Source organism: Chenopodium album, chromosome 10 (assembly GCF_948465745.1).
Source record: "Chenopodium album chromosome 10, dcCheAlbu1.1, whole genome shotgun sequence".
Taxonomy (NCBI): domain Eukaryota; kingdom Viridiplantae; phylum Streptophyta; class Magnoliopsida; order Caryophyllales; family Amaranthaceae; genus Chenopodium; species Chenopodium album.
In genome coordinates, this window is record NC_137843.1 from 27,959,745 (window position 1) to 27,978,522 (window position 18,778).

Here is an 18,778-nt window from a genome sequence, read left to right on the forward strand (position 1 = left end):
ATTGTTCAAGTATGGAGTCTTGATTAATGAATTCGTGTTGTATGTTTATTTACTTTAATTAATTGAGCATGTTTATTTACCCAGCTTTGCTGATTGCGTGCTTTTGTGTGTGTTTTCTTTTGGTCATGGCCTTCGCCTTTCAGTGACCCTATGATGATCCAATTATTACACTTGTATTATTGGGGACCAGTATTGCATATGTTAGCTTGATGATGTAAAGTTCGGGGACTTGGCATATGCATTATCAAGGGATTGGTGTGATTGAGAGTATTCGTTCTTTGTGTTGAATTTAATTATGTTTTACTATTTCATTTATGTTTTGGGATTTTGAATATTGGTTTGGTTTTAATAAGGGCCTTTATGGTTCTACTTTGTAAGCTTTGACTTATTGGTTTTCTAAATTATATTATTTCAAGATTTAAGTTGGATTTTCCGTTGCGATACTTTGATAAAGCCTTAACGTTTTAACACGTGGCGGTAACATGTCAATGGTTCTCCTTTACTTTATTTAAATTAGGTGGTTTGGAAAAGGGAGAATTATTAGGGTGTTACACTAACGGTCTCCGAAATCCATTTGGATAGGTGTAAATACAAATACCCATGTTATGCATAGCCACATAAGCTTGTGATTCTTATGTTGGGACATGCTGCCTTGGTGTTGAGGAACTTCCTTGTGCAGTCTAACTTTGCTGAGTTTGTGCTAGGACATTCTACTTTGATGTTTCTGTTTGTGTTCTCCTTTGGTTAGGCTACTTTAGTGGCTTCATACATGTTGTGTTTTTATGCCCAGCTTCTCCATAGTTGCTTGATAACTTGTTATTCAATATGATTTTAGGGTGACTTTAAACCTTGTTTACTTGATAAATTGGTGTTTTGGTTCGCTTTTATTCTATTATTATGCAATTTTTGTGTATCCTATGCTTCACGGGTTGTTAGTATTTTTGTTGAGATTTAGGTTCAAAGACAACCAATTGAAGCACATGGATGACAAACCGAGGTTAGAAGCAAGAAAATGATGGAAAGAAGCCAAGACAAAGGAGCAAAACCGATGAAAAGGTGAAGAAAAGGGCCTAGCAGACCCTACACGACCGTGCCAGATCTTGCACGTCCGTGCAGGAGTGTTCCAGCAAAGCTAGAAGTTTCTGCCCAAGAGTTTTAGAGCATGCACGGCCGTGCAGAGTTAAGCACATCCGTGTAGCGTGATTTTGCATAACAAGGCATGCACGGTCGTGCTTAAGTTAGCACGTCCGTGCAAAAGAGGCTGCACGTCCGTGCCATACTTGGCACGACCGTGCTGAATTTCCATCCTAAATCAGTAGCAAAATTGTTTCCAACTCTCAAGCTCTGCACGGTCGTGCACAAGGTGGCACGTCCATGCACACCTGCAGACGAGCCGGACTCTTGTTTTCTCCGTCCTTTTTATTTGGGGGTCTTATAAATACCCCCTTGAGCTCATTTGTACAACATCCAAGTTTTTAGAGCTTTTCTCTTAGTTTGTAATCTTAGAACATCAAAACTCTCAAATCATTAGTTAGTTTTAATTATTAGCTTGGAAATTTCAATCTCAATCATTGTAAAAGACAAGTTCCACCATTGTTTTTCAAAGTTTGAAACTTCTAGTAATTATTTCTTACTATTCTCTTCCATTTCACTTGCTTTAATTGTTAATTATTTGCTTAATTCTTGTATGCTTAGATTGTTATTTAGCTTAATCCTTAGTTTGAATCTATTCATGAATTGCTTGAAATCTTTAATTGCTTTATCTTCCATAGATAGTGAGTAGTCTAATTTTCTAGGGTTTGGGTAAAACCCTCAATGTAGTCACTAATTACTTGTTGCATGTGCAAATTTGGTAATTGTGGGGGTGTTAATTAGTTGGGCTTAAGTGGTTTTATTGTTAGTTCTTGCATTTGGCCAATGTTAGGACTATTTATCCAAGCTTTCTCAACAAAGGATCGAGAGATGAACTTGAGTTAGCTCCCCTATGCTTAATTGACTTGAAATGCCATGAGAATAGGAATTTCCAGTTAAGGGAATATTTATGTCATCGTGATTATGCATTAACACTTGCTTTATGATTTGTAACCACGAGAGTAGGTTGTATTCATGATTCAAGTAGTCTCTCTAGCTTGAGAGAGTAGTTGGGTGCTTTAGATGACTTTCCCTAAATTATCCCCTTAATTTACCTTGATTGTTACATGCTAATTGTGATTTGTGATGAAGTTGAGTGGTATAACCCAAGCCCTAGAATCCCCTAAATATTGTTAATCTCCTCTTAGCTTTAGTTGAATTAAACTAGTAGAAGTTACATAAAACCAAACCAATTTCGACTTCATTTAACTTATTTAAACGGTAGTATCTCGGTGATTGATTCAACGCCTCTCTTGAGTTCGACCCTTTCTTACCCTTGCTATTAGTTAATGAGACAAAGATAGGATTTGGCAGGCTCGACGACGGCTTATCATTGTTGTATTTGTGAACCACACCTTTTTTGCCCAACCTGATGCCCTCATTTTCTCCCACAGAAGGCCTTCTCTTAGTGGTTGGTCTGTGGTTCACTTTTTTCAGCACAGGTGGTATGATTGGTACCTATGATATCTGAGGCCATTCATCTGGGCCATTCAGGGGCTCTAATGGGCATTGGTAAGCCTTTAGGTAAGTTTCCTTGGTGAACCAGTGGGAAACATAGTGCTCATGTTGCTTCATAGCTTTCCAAATAGTTATGCCTGCATGGTGATAAGGAACACCACTTAGCTGCTAAGCATTGCAGCTACATCTACTTTCAAGCAAGCTCACCACATATCTTGTTTGAGTTCCCTTTCACCTGACCCCATAGGAGAAATGCTCATCCCAGTACAGTATGCAACCCAGGCCCTTGCATCAATTTTGGCCTTCTCAAGCTTCTTCTGAATCCTAGGACAGATGGTAATGTCTTTGTTATGAATGAAGTCCCTCTTTTTGTTCATCCTCTCCATCAAACCCTCTCTTATATCTTCAAACATAGTAATCACTAGTTTATGTCTTGATGATAAAATATATGCAATAAACACCTCTATGATGTCTCATTCATATTGTTGTCTATGCTATAACACTGTGACTGTGGTGTGTAGAATGCTCTCACCCACTTCACATAGTTCCTTTTCCTCAAGTCCTGGGCAGCCTTGACATTGATCTCATAGAAGAGCTCCATGTTTGCCTCAAATCCATTAGCTATTGTGCTCTTAGCAATCTTCCAAAACCCTCTCCTACAATGTAAACCACCACCAAACATAGTCTTGAAGTTGCAGTACACATGCCTTGCACATCATCTAGTTTTAGCCCTAGGAAAGACAAGTGAAACAGCCTTTAACAGGCCCTTATGCTGGTCAGAAATTATGGTGTATCCAAAACCATCTATAGTGCTGTAGGGAATATTTCAAGCATCAAATTTGAGCCCCACTGTGATTATGCAATCAAGCACGATGGTGTCCAAGGGGAAAGAAACTAGAGCAAAAGAGTCTCCAACAAGTTTTAGGAACTTGTAAACCGTCCACGGCTGTGAAGGTTAAACCCTATTCACGATCACAGAGATGCTAACTCCATAGTGGTCCTGAACCATGTCTGGATATTCGGGGATGATGGTACGAATCCAACCTAAAAGAGATTGAATCTACCCTAAATAGGCCTCTACTTTATTCTTCTCATATTCATGTGCGCTTTCCAATTAACATACAATCAATAAATTAATTCTAAGCATATTTAATTCATAGGCTAACGTAGTATCACCTAATCAAAAGTAATTCCTAAGTCCTCTAGCTAAAGTAGATAAGGAAGTAGGGTCAAATCCACAAGGAAACAGCGTTCTTCTATTCCTAATTAATTAATATAATCTAAACTATTGAGTTACCAAATTATTTTTTAAGGGAATTAAACTACGAAGAATAATTAGGGTGAAATCAATAAAAGGAAGCCTAGGGTCACATGTTCACCAAAAATTAATATTCCGAGATAAAACATAACAATCAACAATTAATATTGCATATATAACATGATTAACAGGCTCTCGCAATTTAGTAATCAACATAGATCTAACAGGCTCTCGCAATTTACAAGATTTAAGTTCCTATTGAAAATAGCCTTTAATATCAAATTAACATATGCTCGATTCATCAATTCAGTATTGCTATACTTTTACAATCAATCACATATGCTCGATTCATAATCCAATTGTAAGGAATTAAAACAATTCAATAAGAAATTATCATTCAATATCAATAACCAACAATAACAAATTATCCCTTCATATTAATTATGGATCCCCCAAGAACCCTAGAATTAAACTACTCACACTTATTTAAATCTAAACTAATCAAAGCATATGAATAAGACATGATTGAAATCAAAACAGAAATTAACGAAGCAATTAAAATCAAAGTAATGAAATAATCAATAAAAGAGAGAAGAAATAATATCAAAAGAAGGAATTATGAAATTGCACTAAAAGGGAAAAACTTGAGTTCAACAATAAATCATCAACTAAGAATCTCTCTAGAGTTAAGTATGAAATATGAAAAAAAGGTACCTAATAAAGATTACAAAAGAGTTTTAATACTGAGCTCAAGAATTAGCCAAAACGACGATTCCTAAACCCCTCAGAAATACACGTGCCCGATCGAGCCCGCCTTTTTCTTCTCCACCGCAATCTGGGCATCCGCCCGATCGGGCCCGGTCTTTTCTTGGCCGAATCCTTTGCTTCTCTTCTTCTTTAGGCTTCAACTCTTATGGGGCCCAAATCCTTATCTTCCTTGGTCCATAGCTCGGACCAAATCCACGAACTAAGCCCTTAATCACCAATATGATTGGTCTTGGGCTACGATCAACGGTCATAAATGTTATACAAGCTTCGATATCTCGTAGTGACCGGAAAACCATAGAAATTCCCGACAAATTCGGGAAATTCCTACAAAACAAATGCCAACTCTAGAAAACACTCGAAACCACACATTAGTATTAAAAGTAGCTCCGAAGAGCTCAAATATGCATAAAAAGATAGTGGGATGGGGGATAAAATAGCAAATAAAACATATATATCAAACTCCTCCAAGCCAAACCTTTGCTTGTCCCTAAGCAAGGAAATGAACAAAACAAATCATAACTTCACCCCAAATCAAATTCAAAATCCATAATACAACTCAAAGCCAATCCAACAAACATGCATCATAATCAATCACTCAAATCCATCCAATTACCAATCTTCCCTAACAATTTTCAAGCAGAGCAAACCACAAGAGCATATAGAATTCAAGACTAGTGCTCACACACTCGACTCTCATTTATGTAGCGAGTAAAAGATATACTCGATCGCTCTCCAACCAACCCCTTTAATGTGAACAATGCCCTCCCAAACTCAGAACACTCGTGTGTTTAAAGAGTTAAGCACTCAACCTATATAGTCGACTCGAAATATATCAAGTCATTCTTTGCATTGATAAACAACTACCTTCACATTCACATAACTCTATGCACAAAGGTTGGAAGGTCTTTAAAGCTTGTAATGTAAGACTAGGGTAAAGGGTAGGAAATATTTGGGAAAATGTGAGAGTAAAGCTATGCTTAAGAGAGCCAAATCCTAAAAAGTCAAGGGCAAAAATTAATAATGACCAAAACATCTCCAACACAACTCAACTCTACAAAAAATTAACCAAAGTACCAAATCAATATTTCACAAATTTTTCAACACTTAAAACTTCAATATAAAGATATGATATTATAGAACTTGAGTGAACCAAACTTTAAACTTTTTTTTTTCTTTTTTTCTTTCTTTTCTTTTGAGCAACCTTCAATCAGAACACTTGAACATTGAAACAATTTCTTTTCTTTTGCTCTTTTTTTTTCTTTTCTTTTTATCTCACATTGGAATTTTCAACTTTGAACAACAAAATTCTCATTTTTCCAATCACAATACCAAAAGAACAAACTACTCTTCTTATTCTCCCACATTGTGCAAATTATGTGCACACTACTCCCTCACCTCACTAACTAATAGCTCCCTCAAGCCAAGTTTGGGACTAATAACCAAATTTGGCTTGTAATGTGGCTAAATAAACAATAAAAGGGCACAAGCAACAACATGGGTAGCAAGAAGGAAACAAATATATCTAATTTCACCCGAGGACACCTACAAGAATGAACGCCTTCGTCCTCCTCATTGTGCATAATAATGAATCATATAAACATTACTCATACTCAAATTCATTGATATACCAGGAACTAACACACATTCCTAACTAAATCAACTAGTCAAGCACTATGTTCACAAGAAGTTGGGCAAAATTGACGCATGTTAAAATTTCAAGGCAGTCAAACATCAAATCATGACCAACTAATCTACAATGTTCATTATCAATAACCAAGAGTCAAAACAATTTTCATCAAGGGGCACAGGGAAGCATGATTCATCTTTTCATTGGAACGTATTTTTGCATTTTTTTTAAAGCAATAAATCTGACCAAAAGAAAAAAAAATTATTAAAAAGAGAGAGGGTGAAAGATATACCATGCGCACACGACAACCTCCCCCCAAGCTAAATCTGACAATGTCCTCATCGTCTTAAAGGGAAGCTAGTAGTCAAGGTGACTACTCCTCATCATAACCGCATCAATGTCACCAAAACCTCGAGGATCACAATGCATCTCTTTGGAACAAATTTGGGCAATAATGAAACAAAGTGTTAGTGGGAAAAAGATAAAAATTGAGTCAGATGCACTATTTTGATCATAACTTTTGATGTAGAAATGATAATGCAGTGATTCTAATTGAATTGGAAAGTAGACTTGAAGATCTTTCCAACGGTAAGTCACACGCAAAAATCAAATAAGAAACGTAAAAGTTATGGCTTGTCAAAGTCGACAAATTTTGCTGACGCGTACGCTCGCCCGATCGAATATGAGTGCAGTCCAGCGTATTCTTCTCCTTTTAAATTAGCCTTCTAAATCAAAATCTACACAAAAAGAAATTCCCAAAAGCATAAGATACACTCTCCTTATGTAACACCCCGTATTTTCAAACTACTATTTAATGTGCATTTCAACCTATTATTAAACGTAATTTCTAATTTAAATTTCTAAATTGAAATGTTTATTTAGTCATCAAAATCCTTATTTTGATTTAAGGGTTATCCCAAGCTTTTCATATCCTAATGTTTTGACAAAACGATTCAAAGTTATTATTTAAAAGGTTTCATATTTGAGTTTTAATCATTTCAAACTATATTTGACTTATCTAAATTGATATTAGCTTTAAAGGGTGATTCCTTAAGTTTAAGCGTCAATTCAGATATTTAACCTATTAAAATTGATATGGGTCATCATGGGTGATTTCTTGACTAAAGTGTCAATTCTATACGTATAAAATGATTTTAGAGTTTTTAATACATTTTACGTTCAATTGTATCAGTATCGATAAATAAAGTTGTATTGGGTGATTCCGTCAACTCATTTGTCAAATTGATATTGTTTATAAACTATTCTTTAATTTATATTTATAAAACTCATTATAATGCCATTTTATTCTTTAGGTCATCATAGATGAATAATATTATTGGTTTCACATCTCGCCTTTTTATATTGTTTTTCCGTAAAATATGAACTTTATATATATTTTTGTATCGTAATTTAAATTATTGTTTTCATTATTATTAATGTAATTACTATTTATATTATTTTTGAAATATTAATAATATAATCTATATTATATGTTTTAAACATATTTTCAAATCGCCTCTTGTTACATTCCTTTCCTAGTCTAGTTTCGGGCTAATTAGAATTTATTTATAAGTCGGGTTTTGCCTTAACATTTTCATGACTAAATAGATTAATATAGGTTTGTTTATTATATTTCTTAAACCCATTCTTAAGCCTGAAGTAATCACTCAATCAAGCCCAAAAGAAGAGCCTTGAACCGATGTATTATGAGGCTTGTTTGTGAGCTTCATTTGAGCCCATTTTATGCTGATTTACATAGCAGCTTTGAGGGATTAGTGGCTGATCATTTTACCCTAAGTAACCTCCTCTAATCAATGGTAATAACACCTAATTATGGCTGCCCAACTCCTCTTCTTTCTCCTTTTACGTACAAAACAAGGCTAGCTTTCATCAGTTTTCTTCACCAAAAAAAAAAACGCAGCACATCTCTTTCTATTATTCGTGGGTTTCAAAGGCAAATCAAGGGGGAAATCAAAGTCTAATTTTCTGCTTAAACCTACCCCAATTCGTGCTCAAATTCCCCCTCTTTCGAAGTGTCAAAATTGAAGAACCTTGAGGGCTTTCGAGAGGGCTGCTTGGGTGGATCTTTGTGCGTGTTGTTGCTACTGTTTGTGCTTGGCGTTGCTGTCCTTTTCTTCTTGTTTTGGTGGCCTATACATCAAGTTAACTAGCCTTTCTTCCCTTAGATTAGAAATGCTAGGTTTTAGGGTTGAATTGATAGGTAGAAATCATGTTAGGATTAGATTGATTTGTTTATTTTCGTTCTTGAAATGTATGTCAGAATTTCGTGTACAATTAAGGAGATTTTGGGTGTTTGAATCATGTTTTTCATGATTGAATTATCTTACAATCAATCCCTAATAGGTGTATGATATTTTGTTATGATTATATTAGGTTTTGTGACGATTTTTGGGTACTTAAAACTGATTTTGTAATCTGATTATGTGCGTATAAGACTGCAGTTTATGCGGTGGTTATTGGTCGTGAATGAGCCATGAATCTAATGATTTTATTTTACATTATTGTAGAGGATTGTTTTGCGATTGATTTGATATATTATGGGTAAAATTCGAAGGTGTTTAAGGCCTCCAAATGACTGATTTTGTGGGACAAGTTGTGCTGCCAACGTGAATTAGGACGTGATATTAGATAGAGTTTATGAGCATGTAAATATCTTATTTTTTGTGACCAATTGAATATATCTTCTAGATTATCATGTTAGGATTATATAGAAGTTTGTATCTTAGTCAAAATATGTGTGTTGAGGCAAAATTCTATCTTTTATATACATGTACTTTCGAATTAGTGTGCTGTAATGACAGCTTGTGTTTCACCTATTCCTAGGCTTTGAATTAACTATTTGTGTTGATTTTATTTCCTAAATTGAATTAGTATCATGGTAGGCTATCACCTAATTAATTCTGGCAGGATTCTAAGCAAGTTTGATTTGTTTTAATGGCGTATAACTAAGTATAGGAACTGCTGCCATCCACTGCGAAAGGAGTGTGATTAGAGAGTTTTCAAGATGTGTTTTGCCAAATTTATAAGCCTAAATGCATGATTAACATGACCTATTGTGTTTTTAGAGTGTGTACTAAAATGAGCTAAGCTTAGTTTCATGTTTAAGGTTGGTTTTAGGGGTGTTTTGTGTGAATGGTACTGCTAGATCCTAAATTGGAGCTGTTGTGTTTATGATTTTTATTTAAGCATGTGAACTCTAGAATTTTAAGTCCGAAATGGTTTTATATGATTCTTATTGAGTATATGTATGTGCCCTAATTTTTATTTCGCATTTGATTTATGTTTGATTGGGTTTTTATGATGATTTTTGGACTCGTATCTTGCTGCCCTGTTTTGGTTGTTTTATGAAATTGTAGTTTGGATTTTTCGTTTTATCAAATGAATTTATGAAAATTTTATAACTATTATATATTAGCTGAAATTATATTTTAAATAAGTGATGTGGGAATATTTGGGTATTATAAACCCCTAAAGTAAAATATTTTGATGTGTGTTCGAATTTGTGTGAGTTGTAATTGTATTGTCGACGTCGTAATGCTTTAGAGAAGAATAACACTGTCTTTAGCATTACTTCGCCAAGAGTTGTGAATGCACTTAATTGTTGAACTCCGATAATTAATCATATTCCCAGACGATACCTTTTGTGATTTATTGCGGTGAAATGTATTTTAAATTGGAGTTTCAATTGAATTTAAGAAATATGATTTTCTTATGCAGTTTGAATTGAGTGTAAGACCATTTTGGGCTTCTCTGCAAATTTCTCAGTGAAATATATTTTATTAGTTATTTTAAATGATTTTTGAATTGTGTGTGGGGCCATAGTCGGGTGTGAGGCCGAGTTGCTTCCCGATGGTTAATGAACATGCTAACTACCTGGATTGCGAGTCTTGGGTAGCTCAACCTGGGTTAATTGTTGTCGTCCGGGGGTGTGTAAGACCTTATAGGCATCTACCCATAACCGGGAGTTGGCCAATCTTAGACACGGTCTCTGCGAGATGACCGGGGGTTCGTCCTGACAAACCTTAGGAAGTGGATTGCGAGGCCACTAGCGTTCCCTCCATGCCAGTTCTGATGTTTTGAATGTTTTGAGTTTGAAATATTGAAACTATGAAATTATTACTTATTTTGAAGCTTATATAAATTATGATTGAAATTAAGTGTTTGAATATCAATTTCTTATTTTAAGTTTATATCGAAGTATTTTATAGTTTTGTAGTTTGTTGGATTTAAGTGATTTCATTTGAGTTTACAAGTTGTATGTGATTGTGGTTTCTTTCTATTAATTTAAGTCTAAAATATTTTATTTCTGATTTGAGGGAGAACTGCTAGTTGCTCCCCACTGATTGTGGAACGTTGTTATAATTTGCAGGTTCTATTTGTTTATTTGATCTATGTGACGATAGGTTGGGAATTAAGAGTTTAGAATCCAAACTTTGGGCTTGTATGCCTTTGTTGTTAGTTTTTTTTTTTTTTTTTTTTTTTTTTTTTTTTTTTTTTGGAAGAAAACGATTAGTGCATTAAATCATAGAAATAGTATCCAAAAGTACATACGGGGAAATCTCATTAGGCACAAGATAATCCCAAAGTTGTTCACGATCAACCAGCACTAACCTAGCTAGGTGATGGGCTACGAAGTTCCTATCACGCTTTACATGGGACCAAAAAATGGAAGAAAAACTCGAGCTAACAGAGACTATGTCCTCTAAGATACCATCAACCATAGCAAAGGAGAAGGATTTCTTCTTAAGCTTAGAGACAAGTGACAAAGAATTTGCCTCAAGGATGACATCGTTAAAGCCCTTGTCTCTGGCCTTCTTCAAACCAAATAGCGATGCTTTGCTTTCTGCAACCAACGGTTCCCAATGAGCTCTGACCCTGCTCACAACCGAGAAAAGAACCCGACTCCTACTGTCACGAGTAATGGCACCCAACCTCACCCAACCTTCTTCAGTGATAGAAGCATCAACGTTTAACTTCACAACACCACAAGGGGGAGGCTGCCACACCTGTCTTCCAGCAGGTTCAATGGGAGGAGAAGTACCACCATATATTCTCTCTGTATACTCACCATAATCAGCCACTAATTTGCTGTGGTGAAGGAGAACAGCCTCATCCAGGTCCCACACATTCTCAAAGACGCATTTGTTACAGCAAAACCAAATAAACCAAGTGAGAAATAAGCATCTTTGATAAATATCATCAGGTTTGGTTTTTTGCCCACCTTAGCAAAATTTCTCCAGACGAAACAGAGTCAACCAAGTTCAGAGCTTCTTTGCAGCCACTTTTCACCCATAATTTTTGCGCACTTGGACACAAAATTACAGCATGGATTGTTGTTTCACTCGCAGAACCACAACAGGGGCAAAGGTGATCATCAATGAGATGCCTATGCACCAAGAGACTTCGAGTTGGCAGAGAGTTAGAGCAGCATCTCCACAAGAAGTGACGAACCTTCGGGGTAGTCTTCGCCTTCCATACTTCAACCCAGAAGCGTTCAAAGTTGTCAAGAGCTAGGGATTTTCCCAAGATGTAAGCAGACTTTACTTCATAGCAGCCCGATTTCGACCATGCCCAAGTAAGAGTGTCCATTGGTCTACGTTCACTAATGGGGATAGCTAAAATTGTAAGCTTGTCCCGATCGTTAAAAATGCTTTCCACCTTGTTTAAATCCCAACAGCAGCCTTCCTCATCAATCAATTCAGCAACTGTGGAACAAAGATCAGTTCTGTTGTCAGAGGTAACAAAACGGCTTACATCATCAATAAGCCAGGGGTCCGACCAGATATTAATGTTGCGACCATCACCCACCCTCCATAACATGCCCTCCTTCACAAGAGCTTTAGAACTCCATAGGCTCTGCCAAGAATAACTCGAAATCGGCCCAAGAGCTGCCTCAAAATGGACGTCCGCGGGTAGTACTTTGCTTTGAGAACACGACTAACAAGAGATGTCTTATTAGTTGCTAGCCTCCAAATCTGTTTTCCGAGAAGAGCTTCATTGAAAACTCCCAAGTCTTTAAAACCCATACCACCAAGGAACTTGGGCTTACACAGTGAATCCCAACTCTTTCAATGAATTTTCCTACCCTTTTCATTAGACCCCCACCAGAATCGAGCCATCATGCCATGGATATCTTGAATTAAACCAATCGGGAACTTATAAACTCCCGTAAGGTAAGTAGGGATAGCTTGAATGACGGCTTTAAGAAGTAATTCTTTCCCGCCCTCGACAAAAGTTTCTCCTTCCATCCTTTTCTTCCAAATTCGGTCCTTCACAAAAGCAAAAACCGCTTTCTTCGATCTCCCCACTTCAGTTGGCAAACCAAGGTATTGATATGGCCCTCAACCATTTCCATACCCAGAATAGAGCTAAAAGTGACCCGAGATAATAATGGAACTCCTTCACTAAAAGATACCTCCGACTTCTCCAAATTAATATTTTGCCCGAAAGTTGTTTCTTATTTGTTGAGAATATCAACAATGACTGAACATTCCTGTCGAGTAGCTCTAGTAAATAAAATACTATCATCTGTAAGGAACAAATGAGTAATCTCCAAACCATTTCTGCTAGCCCGAGCTCCGTGGATCAATTTTTTCTCCGATGCCAACTGTAACATTCTAGACAAGACATCAGCGACTAGAATGAAAAGATAAGGAGAAATAGGGTCACCTTGACGAAGTCCTCTCGACGGAATCAGGGGATCCGAGGGGCCCCCATTGATGATGAAAGAATACTGCACAGTAGACACAAAGGCCATAATAGTATCAACCCAAGCTCCGGCAAACCCCAATTTAGTCAAAAGTCTCCTCAAAAATTCCCATTCCACCCTATCATACGCTTTGCTCATATCCAGTTTCATTGCAACCGTCCCCCTTCGACCCTTAGATCTCTTCTTCATAGTGTGAAAAAGCTCGAGGGCAATCAAAGCATTATGAGTTTTCAGACGTTTGGGAACAAAAGCACTCTGATTTTCAGTTACCATACCATGAAGAAGGGGCTTCAGTCTATTAGCCACAGTTTTTGAAGCTAATTTGTAAAGCACATTACACAAAGAGATTGGTCGGAATTGAGCTATACTAGTGGGGTCTTTAATTTTCGGGATAAGAGCAACATTAGTACGATCATCACCAAAACAGTCACATCAGGGGAATTCTACCAGAAATAATATTATTGACAAAAACAGTCACATCATCACCAACAACATGCCAATATTTCTGGTAAAAAATTGCATGAAGACCATCTGGCCCTTGGGCCTTACATGGGCTCATCTGAGAAAGAGCGGAAAATATTTCATCTTTGGGGAAAGAGCGACATAGAGACAAATTCATTCCTTCAGTCACCATGGCTGGAACACTCTCAAGGACCTCCTCCATCAATGTCTCGTCGATATCACCTCTAGCAAACAAGGAGCCATAAAAATCAAGAATTATCCTTTCAACTTCTTTTTTACCAGTACACTATACCCCATCTGCATTGTTAAGCCCCTTTATATAATTTTTAATTTTTCTTTGAGAAGCCTTGTGGTGGAAGTATTTTGTGTTACGATCCCCATCTTTAATCTCAGAAACCCTCGATCGAAGGAACCAATATGCTTCATTTTTCTCGTGAAGATCATCAAGGATCGCTTCTAGCCTGCTACATTCTGTAAAATATGGGTGGGAACCCGCATTTTGCTGCACTTCTTTGAGGGCCTCTTTGGTTTCTTCTATCTTCTCACCTAAATTTTCGAAAGCATCCTTGCTCCATGATGTGAGGTTGTTTGCAACAGTGAGCAACTTATTTGGCATGTCAAGATGGCGTGAATCATCCCAAGCATTCCTAATTACATCCTCAACTCCATCAGCGAGCAACCAGGAGGTTTCAAAACGAAACCTCTTCTTCCTTACCTTCTTTTTTTGTCGCACCCTAGCTTCGATGTCTAGAAAAATTCCCACGTGGTCCAACTTGAATTTGGTTAGATGAGACACATGAGCCTGGTTAAACCAAGCACACCACCGAGTACATGCAACGAACCATCATGACCAAGTTCCTTCAAATTGCAGTCATCTAGAACTTCCCGAAAGGTATCCATAGCTCGTTGTTCTCTCATAGCCCCCCTCGACTTCTCATTGGAACTAAGAATTTCGTTAAAATCGCCCCTAAAAACCGTGGGATGAGGAGAGTCCAAATAGAGGTCACGCACAAGTGCCCAAGTGTTGTTCTTTAGTGCTCTGTCAACCCACCCGTAAACCCCAATAAACCTCCATATCCGACCCCCAACCTCAGTAACATCTCCACAAATATGGTGGTCTGAAAAAGAAATTAAAGAAAATTGGGTTCCTTCCTTCCAGTACATACACAGGCCTCCCGACTTGCCCATACTATCAACAACAATTGACATAGGATAGCCAATTTTATTTTTTATATTTTTTGATTCTTTCCTACTGATCATAGTTTCACACAAAAAAATTAAATTCGAGCTAATACTACCACTCCAATGCCGGAGTGCACGAATTGCACGAGAGTTGCCCGCCCCCTGGCAATTCCAACACAAGATTTTCATTGCTCTTCAGGGGGTTGGTTCATTCCAACACCCCTTACTTGATTTATCCCGTCTTCGGCAATAAAGGATTGTGTGATTTTTTGTTTTTTTGATAGTTTGCTTCGAAGCCTAACTCATCTCATTGCAATTGCGCTCTTCCAAACTTCTCTTCTTCACTGCCATAACACTAGCATTATCCTCCTGTATCATCCTCCTAACACCATCCACCTCTGCTGCTCTCTTCCTATTAATAACAATTTTGCGACTTCTAGTGTCAGGTAAGTCATGCTCCATATCATCAGTAGTCTCTTCTACAGGCGAAATAGGAAGGCTGCCATCTAAAGTTACACCCTGACCAGTTGTTATGTCTCCCTTTTCCGTTTCAGAAGCAGGGTCTTCAGTCAAGCTCTTCAACCTCAACATAGATTTTGTCGTCGTAGCATCAAACACCTTGACCAAAGCAACCTCCTTGGCCCTTGGAGGGGGAAGCTTAACTTGCGTGCTACCCTAGGAGGGCCAAGTTTCACAGCCTCTGGATCATTGTAGCTCGGAACCCGAGCCTTTCTCATCGAGGACAAACTTTCCTTCCATCATCTCTCCTTCGCAATCTCAGCTTCAGATTTTCGAGGGGCTCTCCTTGGTGAAGCTCGAAGCCAGGGGCCATATTGGTAGACTATCTCCTCGCTCACCTCTCTAGCATCCTCCTTAAAAGCACAACCCCCCTCGTTATGGTCTAACCTCCCACAGAAAAAGCAAAAATCCTCTAGCCTCTCGTATTTCAGGGAAATTCATAAGCCGAAGCACCAACTGCCACAAACAACCCCCTTTGAAGCGGTTTCTCAATGTCAATCATCACCTTCATCCGCATAAATTCTCCCCACCCCAACGGGTTAGATTTGTCTATCTCCAGGAAAGTGCCTAAAAAGTCACCAATTTCAATCAATGTCTTCTTGTTGCACTTGCTAAAAGGGACATCAAGGAGTCTTACCCACATAGGGGCATACTTGAAGATCACTTCAGAGGGTTGTTCTTCCCCATCAATCTCTCTAAGAATAAGTAACTTTCCATCGAAGAACCACGGGCACCCATCTAAGACCTTCTCCTTGTCCGCTTCACTGAGAAACTGAAAAACAAAGAGATTTGTCTCCACCATTTTGATCACTACATTGTCCCGCAGTTTCCAAACTGACATTAACGTGTGTTTCATCGCCTCCATATTGAAAGGTTTGGATGTCAGTAATTTCCCTACCAACGATAGGGCTATCTGATGTTGCATTCCTTCATCCTCATGTTCTCCAGACCGTTCCCCAATAACCTTCGATTCCTCCTCAGTCAATTTAATTTTTTCGAAATCGTTCAGTAAATCATCTGCCATGGTTCCAAGTCTTGGATGGATTTGAAAATTCGATTGAAAATTGTAAAGATTTAATGGAAATTAGGGCAAAATCGCAGGAAAACTAACAAGCCCTAGACGAGGGACGAACAACCCTAGACGAGGGACTCCTTATATTAGTTTCTCTTAGAGTATGCCTTTGTTGTTAGTTGATTGTTTAAGTACTTTGAAATTGGTTTTAGTTTGATTTCAATTTGGCCGATAAGGGTTGTTCTGCCCTTAGCTTTTGAATGCAATTGATTTGTCTATTTTTATGTTCTTTTGTTTATCTCTATTTTATCACTTAGTTCACGCTTAAGTTAAATAACTTAATTGGGATGTTTGAATGATTTAAATTAACTTTTAGACCTAGGTAAAGCTTGACTTTGCCAATCGAAGTTAAGTAGCCTCCCGTTCAGGCGTATTTCCGCTAACGCTTCTAGTTCTAAAAGGACGGGGTATTACACCTTACCTCTCTAAAAAAACAAAAAGAAAACACACAAAACTAAATAAAAAGCAACAAAAATACGGGTTGCCACCCGCAAAGTGCTAGTTTATCAAGATCCCGCTCGACCATACTCCTTCTCTCAATCGGAAGAATTCAATGCCTTGAGTAACTCATCAAACGCTCCTGTAAACATTTCATTAAGCACTAGATAGGGCTTAATTGCAAGCACAATTATCTTTAGATAGAAAAAAAATTAGGCACATGTAAATAGAACTCAAGGTAAAAGGAAAAGTCAAAAGATGAAAATACACCACAAACTTCTACTTCCTTCACTAAAAATTTAGAATAATAGAAACCACATGGAGGTAGTCATTGTCTTTATCATCCAATAATGATTTGAATATTTTACCCTCACGAATAACCTCATCATCAACAACTAATGATTTTTCAAATACCGATTCGTCAACCAATGATTTTCCAACTACATATTCTATAATCGGTGGTTCTTCATCCTCAATAACATTCATATTATTATAGTGTCCATAGGATTTTCATCAAGAGCCTTCTAATAACTTTCATTTGCAACTACTCGTCTCCGAATATGATCACATGTATATATGGAAAGACTCTAAAATCATCCGGAGCACGCACAAAAAACTCACTATAAGGGCATTCAGGATTTTCATGACAAAAACGATATTGACAACAATAGTAGTCAGCTTCTACATAAAAATCCTATAATTCTTGTAGTAGCGTAAGTATGGATATTTTCAACTCATAAGGAATAAAAGGGGAAAAAAATAATAATCTAGACGCTAATAATAATTACAAATAAATATAAAATCGTTTCCCCGACAACGGCACCAAATTTTGATAGGCTAAAGTCGTATCACATATAATATGATTAAGGGCTCTCGTAGTTTATTAATCAACATAGATCTAATAGGCTCTCGCAATTTACTAGATCTAAGTTTCTATTGAAAATAGCCTTTAATATCAAATTAACATCTGCTCGATTCATCAATTTAATATTGCTATACTTTTACAATAAATCACATCTGCTCGATTCATAATCCAATGTAAAGAATTAAAACATTTCAATAAGAAATTATCATGAAATATCAATAACAACCAATAACAAATTATCCCTTCATATTTATTATGGATCCCCATGAACCCTAGAATTAAACTACTCACACATATTTAAATCTAAACTAATCAAAACATATGAATAAGACATGATTGAAATCAAAACACAAATTAATGAAGCAATTAAAATCAAAGTAATGAAATAAGCAATAAAAGAGAGAAGAAATAATACTGAAAGAAGGAATCATGAAATTGCACTAAAAGGGAAAAACTTGAGTTCAACAATAAATCACCAACTAAGAATCTCTCTAGAGTTAAGTATGAAGAATAGTAAAAAAAACGTAGCTAATAAAGATTACAAAAAGAGTTTTAATACTAAGATCAAGAATTAGCCAAAAAGACGATCCTAAACCCCCAAGAAATACACGCGCCCGATCGGGCTCGCCTTTTTCTTCTCCTCCACAATTTGGGCATCCGCCCGATCGAGCCATAGGCCGCCCAATCGGACCCGGTCTTTTGTTGGCTGAATCCTTTGCTTCTCTTCTACTTTGAGCTTCAACTCTTATGGGGCCCAAATCCTTATCTTCCTTGGTCCATAGCTCGAACTAAATCCACGAACCAAGCCCTTAATCACCAATATGATCGGTCTTGGGCTATGATCAACGGTCATAAATGTGATACAAGCTTTGATATCTCGTAGTGGCCAAAACACCATAGAAATTTCTGACAAATTCGGGAAATCCCTACAAAACAAATGCCAACTCTACAAAACACTCGAAACCACACATTAGTACTAAAAGTAGCTCTGAAGAGCTCAAATATGCATAAAAATGACTGTGGGACGGGGGATTAAATAGCATATAAAACACATATATCATTAATCTATGTTAGTTAATTATTAATGCACAAATAATTCTATTATTGGTGATTACTTGAATTAAAATCATATTAGCCTAAAATCAAATTTTTAATTATCTTATTAAGCATGATTTCAAGTACAAATTCCTTTTAAACTTGCAAGAGAGGGCGTGATCAAGCAATAACAATAATCATGAATAATCAAGCAACATAATAATATTAATATT

General features: G+C 37.0%; 2 protein-coding genes across 2 annotated transcripts; both read right to left on the reverse strand.

Annotated features, from left to right (window-relative positions):
- Positions 1-3,052: 3,052 nt before the first annotated feature.
- Positions 3,053-12,083, reverse strand: LOC145565115 (uncharacterized). The gene is made up of 3 exons (XM_081625210.1): positions 11,485-12,083; positions 10,815-11,351; positions 3,053-3,245 (listed from the first exon to the last, which is right to left on the reverse strand). The coding sequence occupies exons 1-3, from the start codon at positions 12,081-12,083 to the stop codon at positions 3,053-3,055; spliced, it is 1,329 nt and encodes a 442-aa protein (XP_081481336.1).
- Positions 12,084-15,562: 3,479 nt separating this feature from the next.
- Positions 15,563-16,159, reverse strand: LOC145565116 (uncharacterized). Its single transcript, XM_081625211.1, has one exon. The coding sequence runs from the start codon at positions 16,157-16,159 to the stop codon at positions 15,563-15,565; it is 597 nt and encodes a 198-aa protein (XP_081481337.1).
- Positions 16,160-18,778: the final 2,619 nt, after the last annotated feature.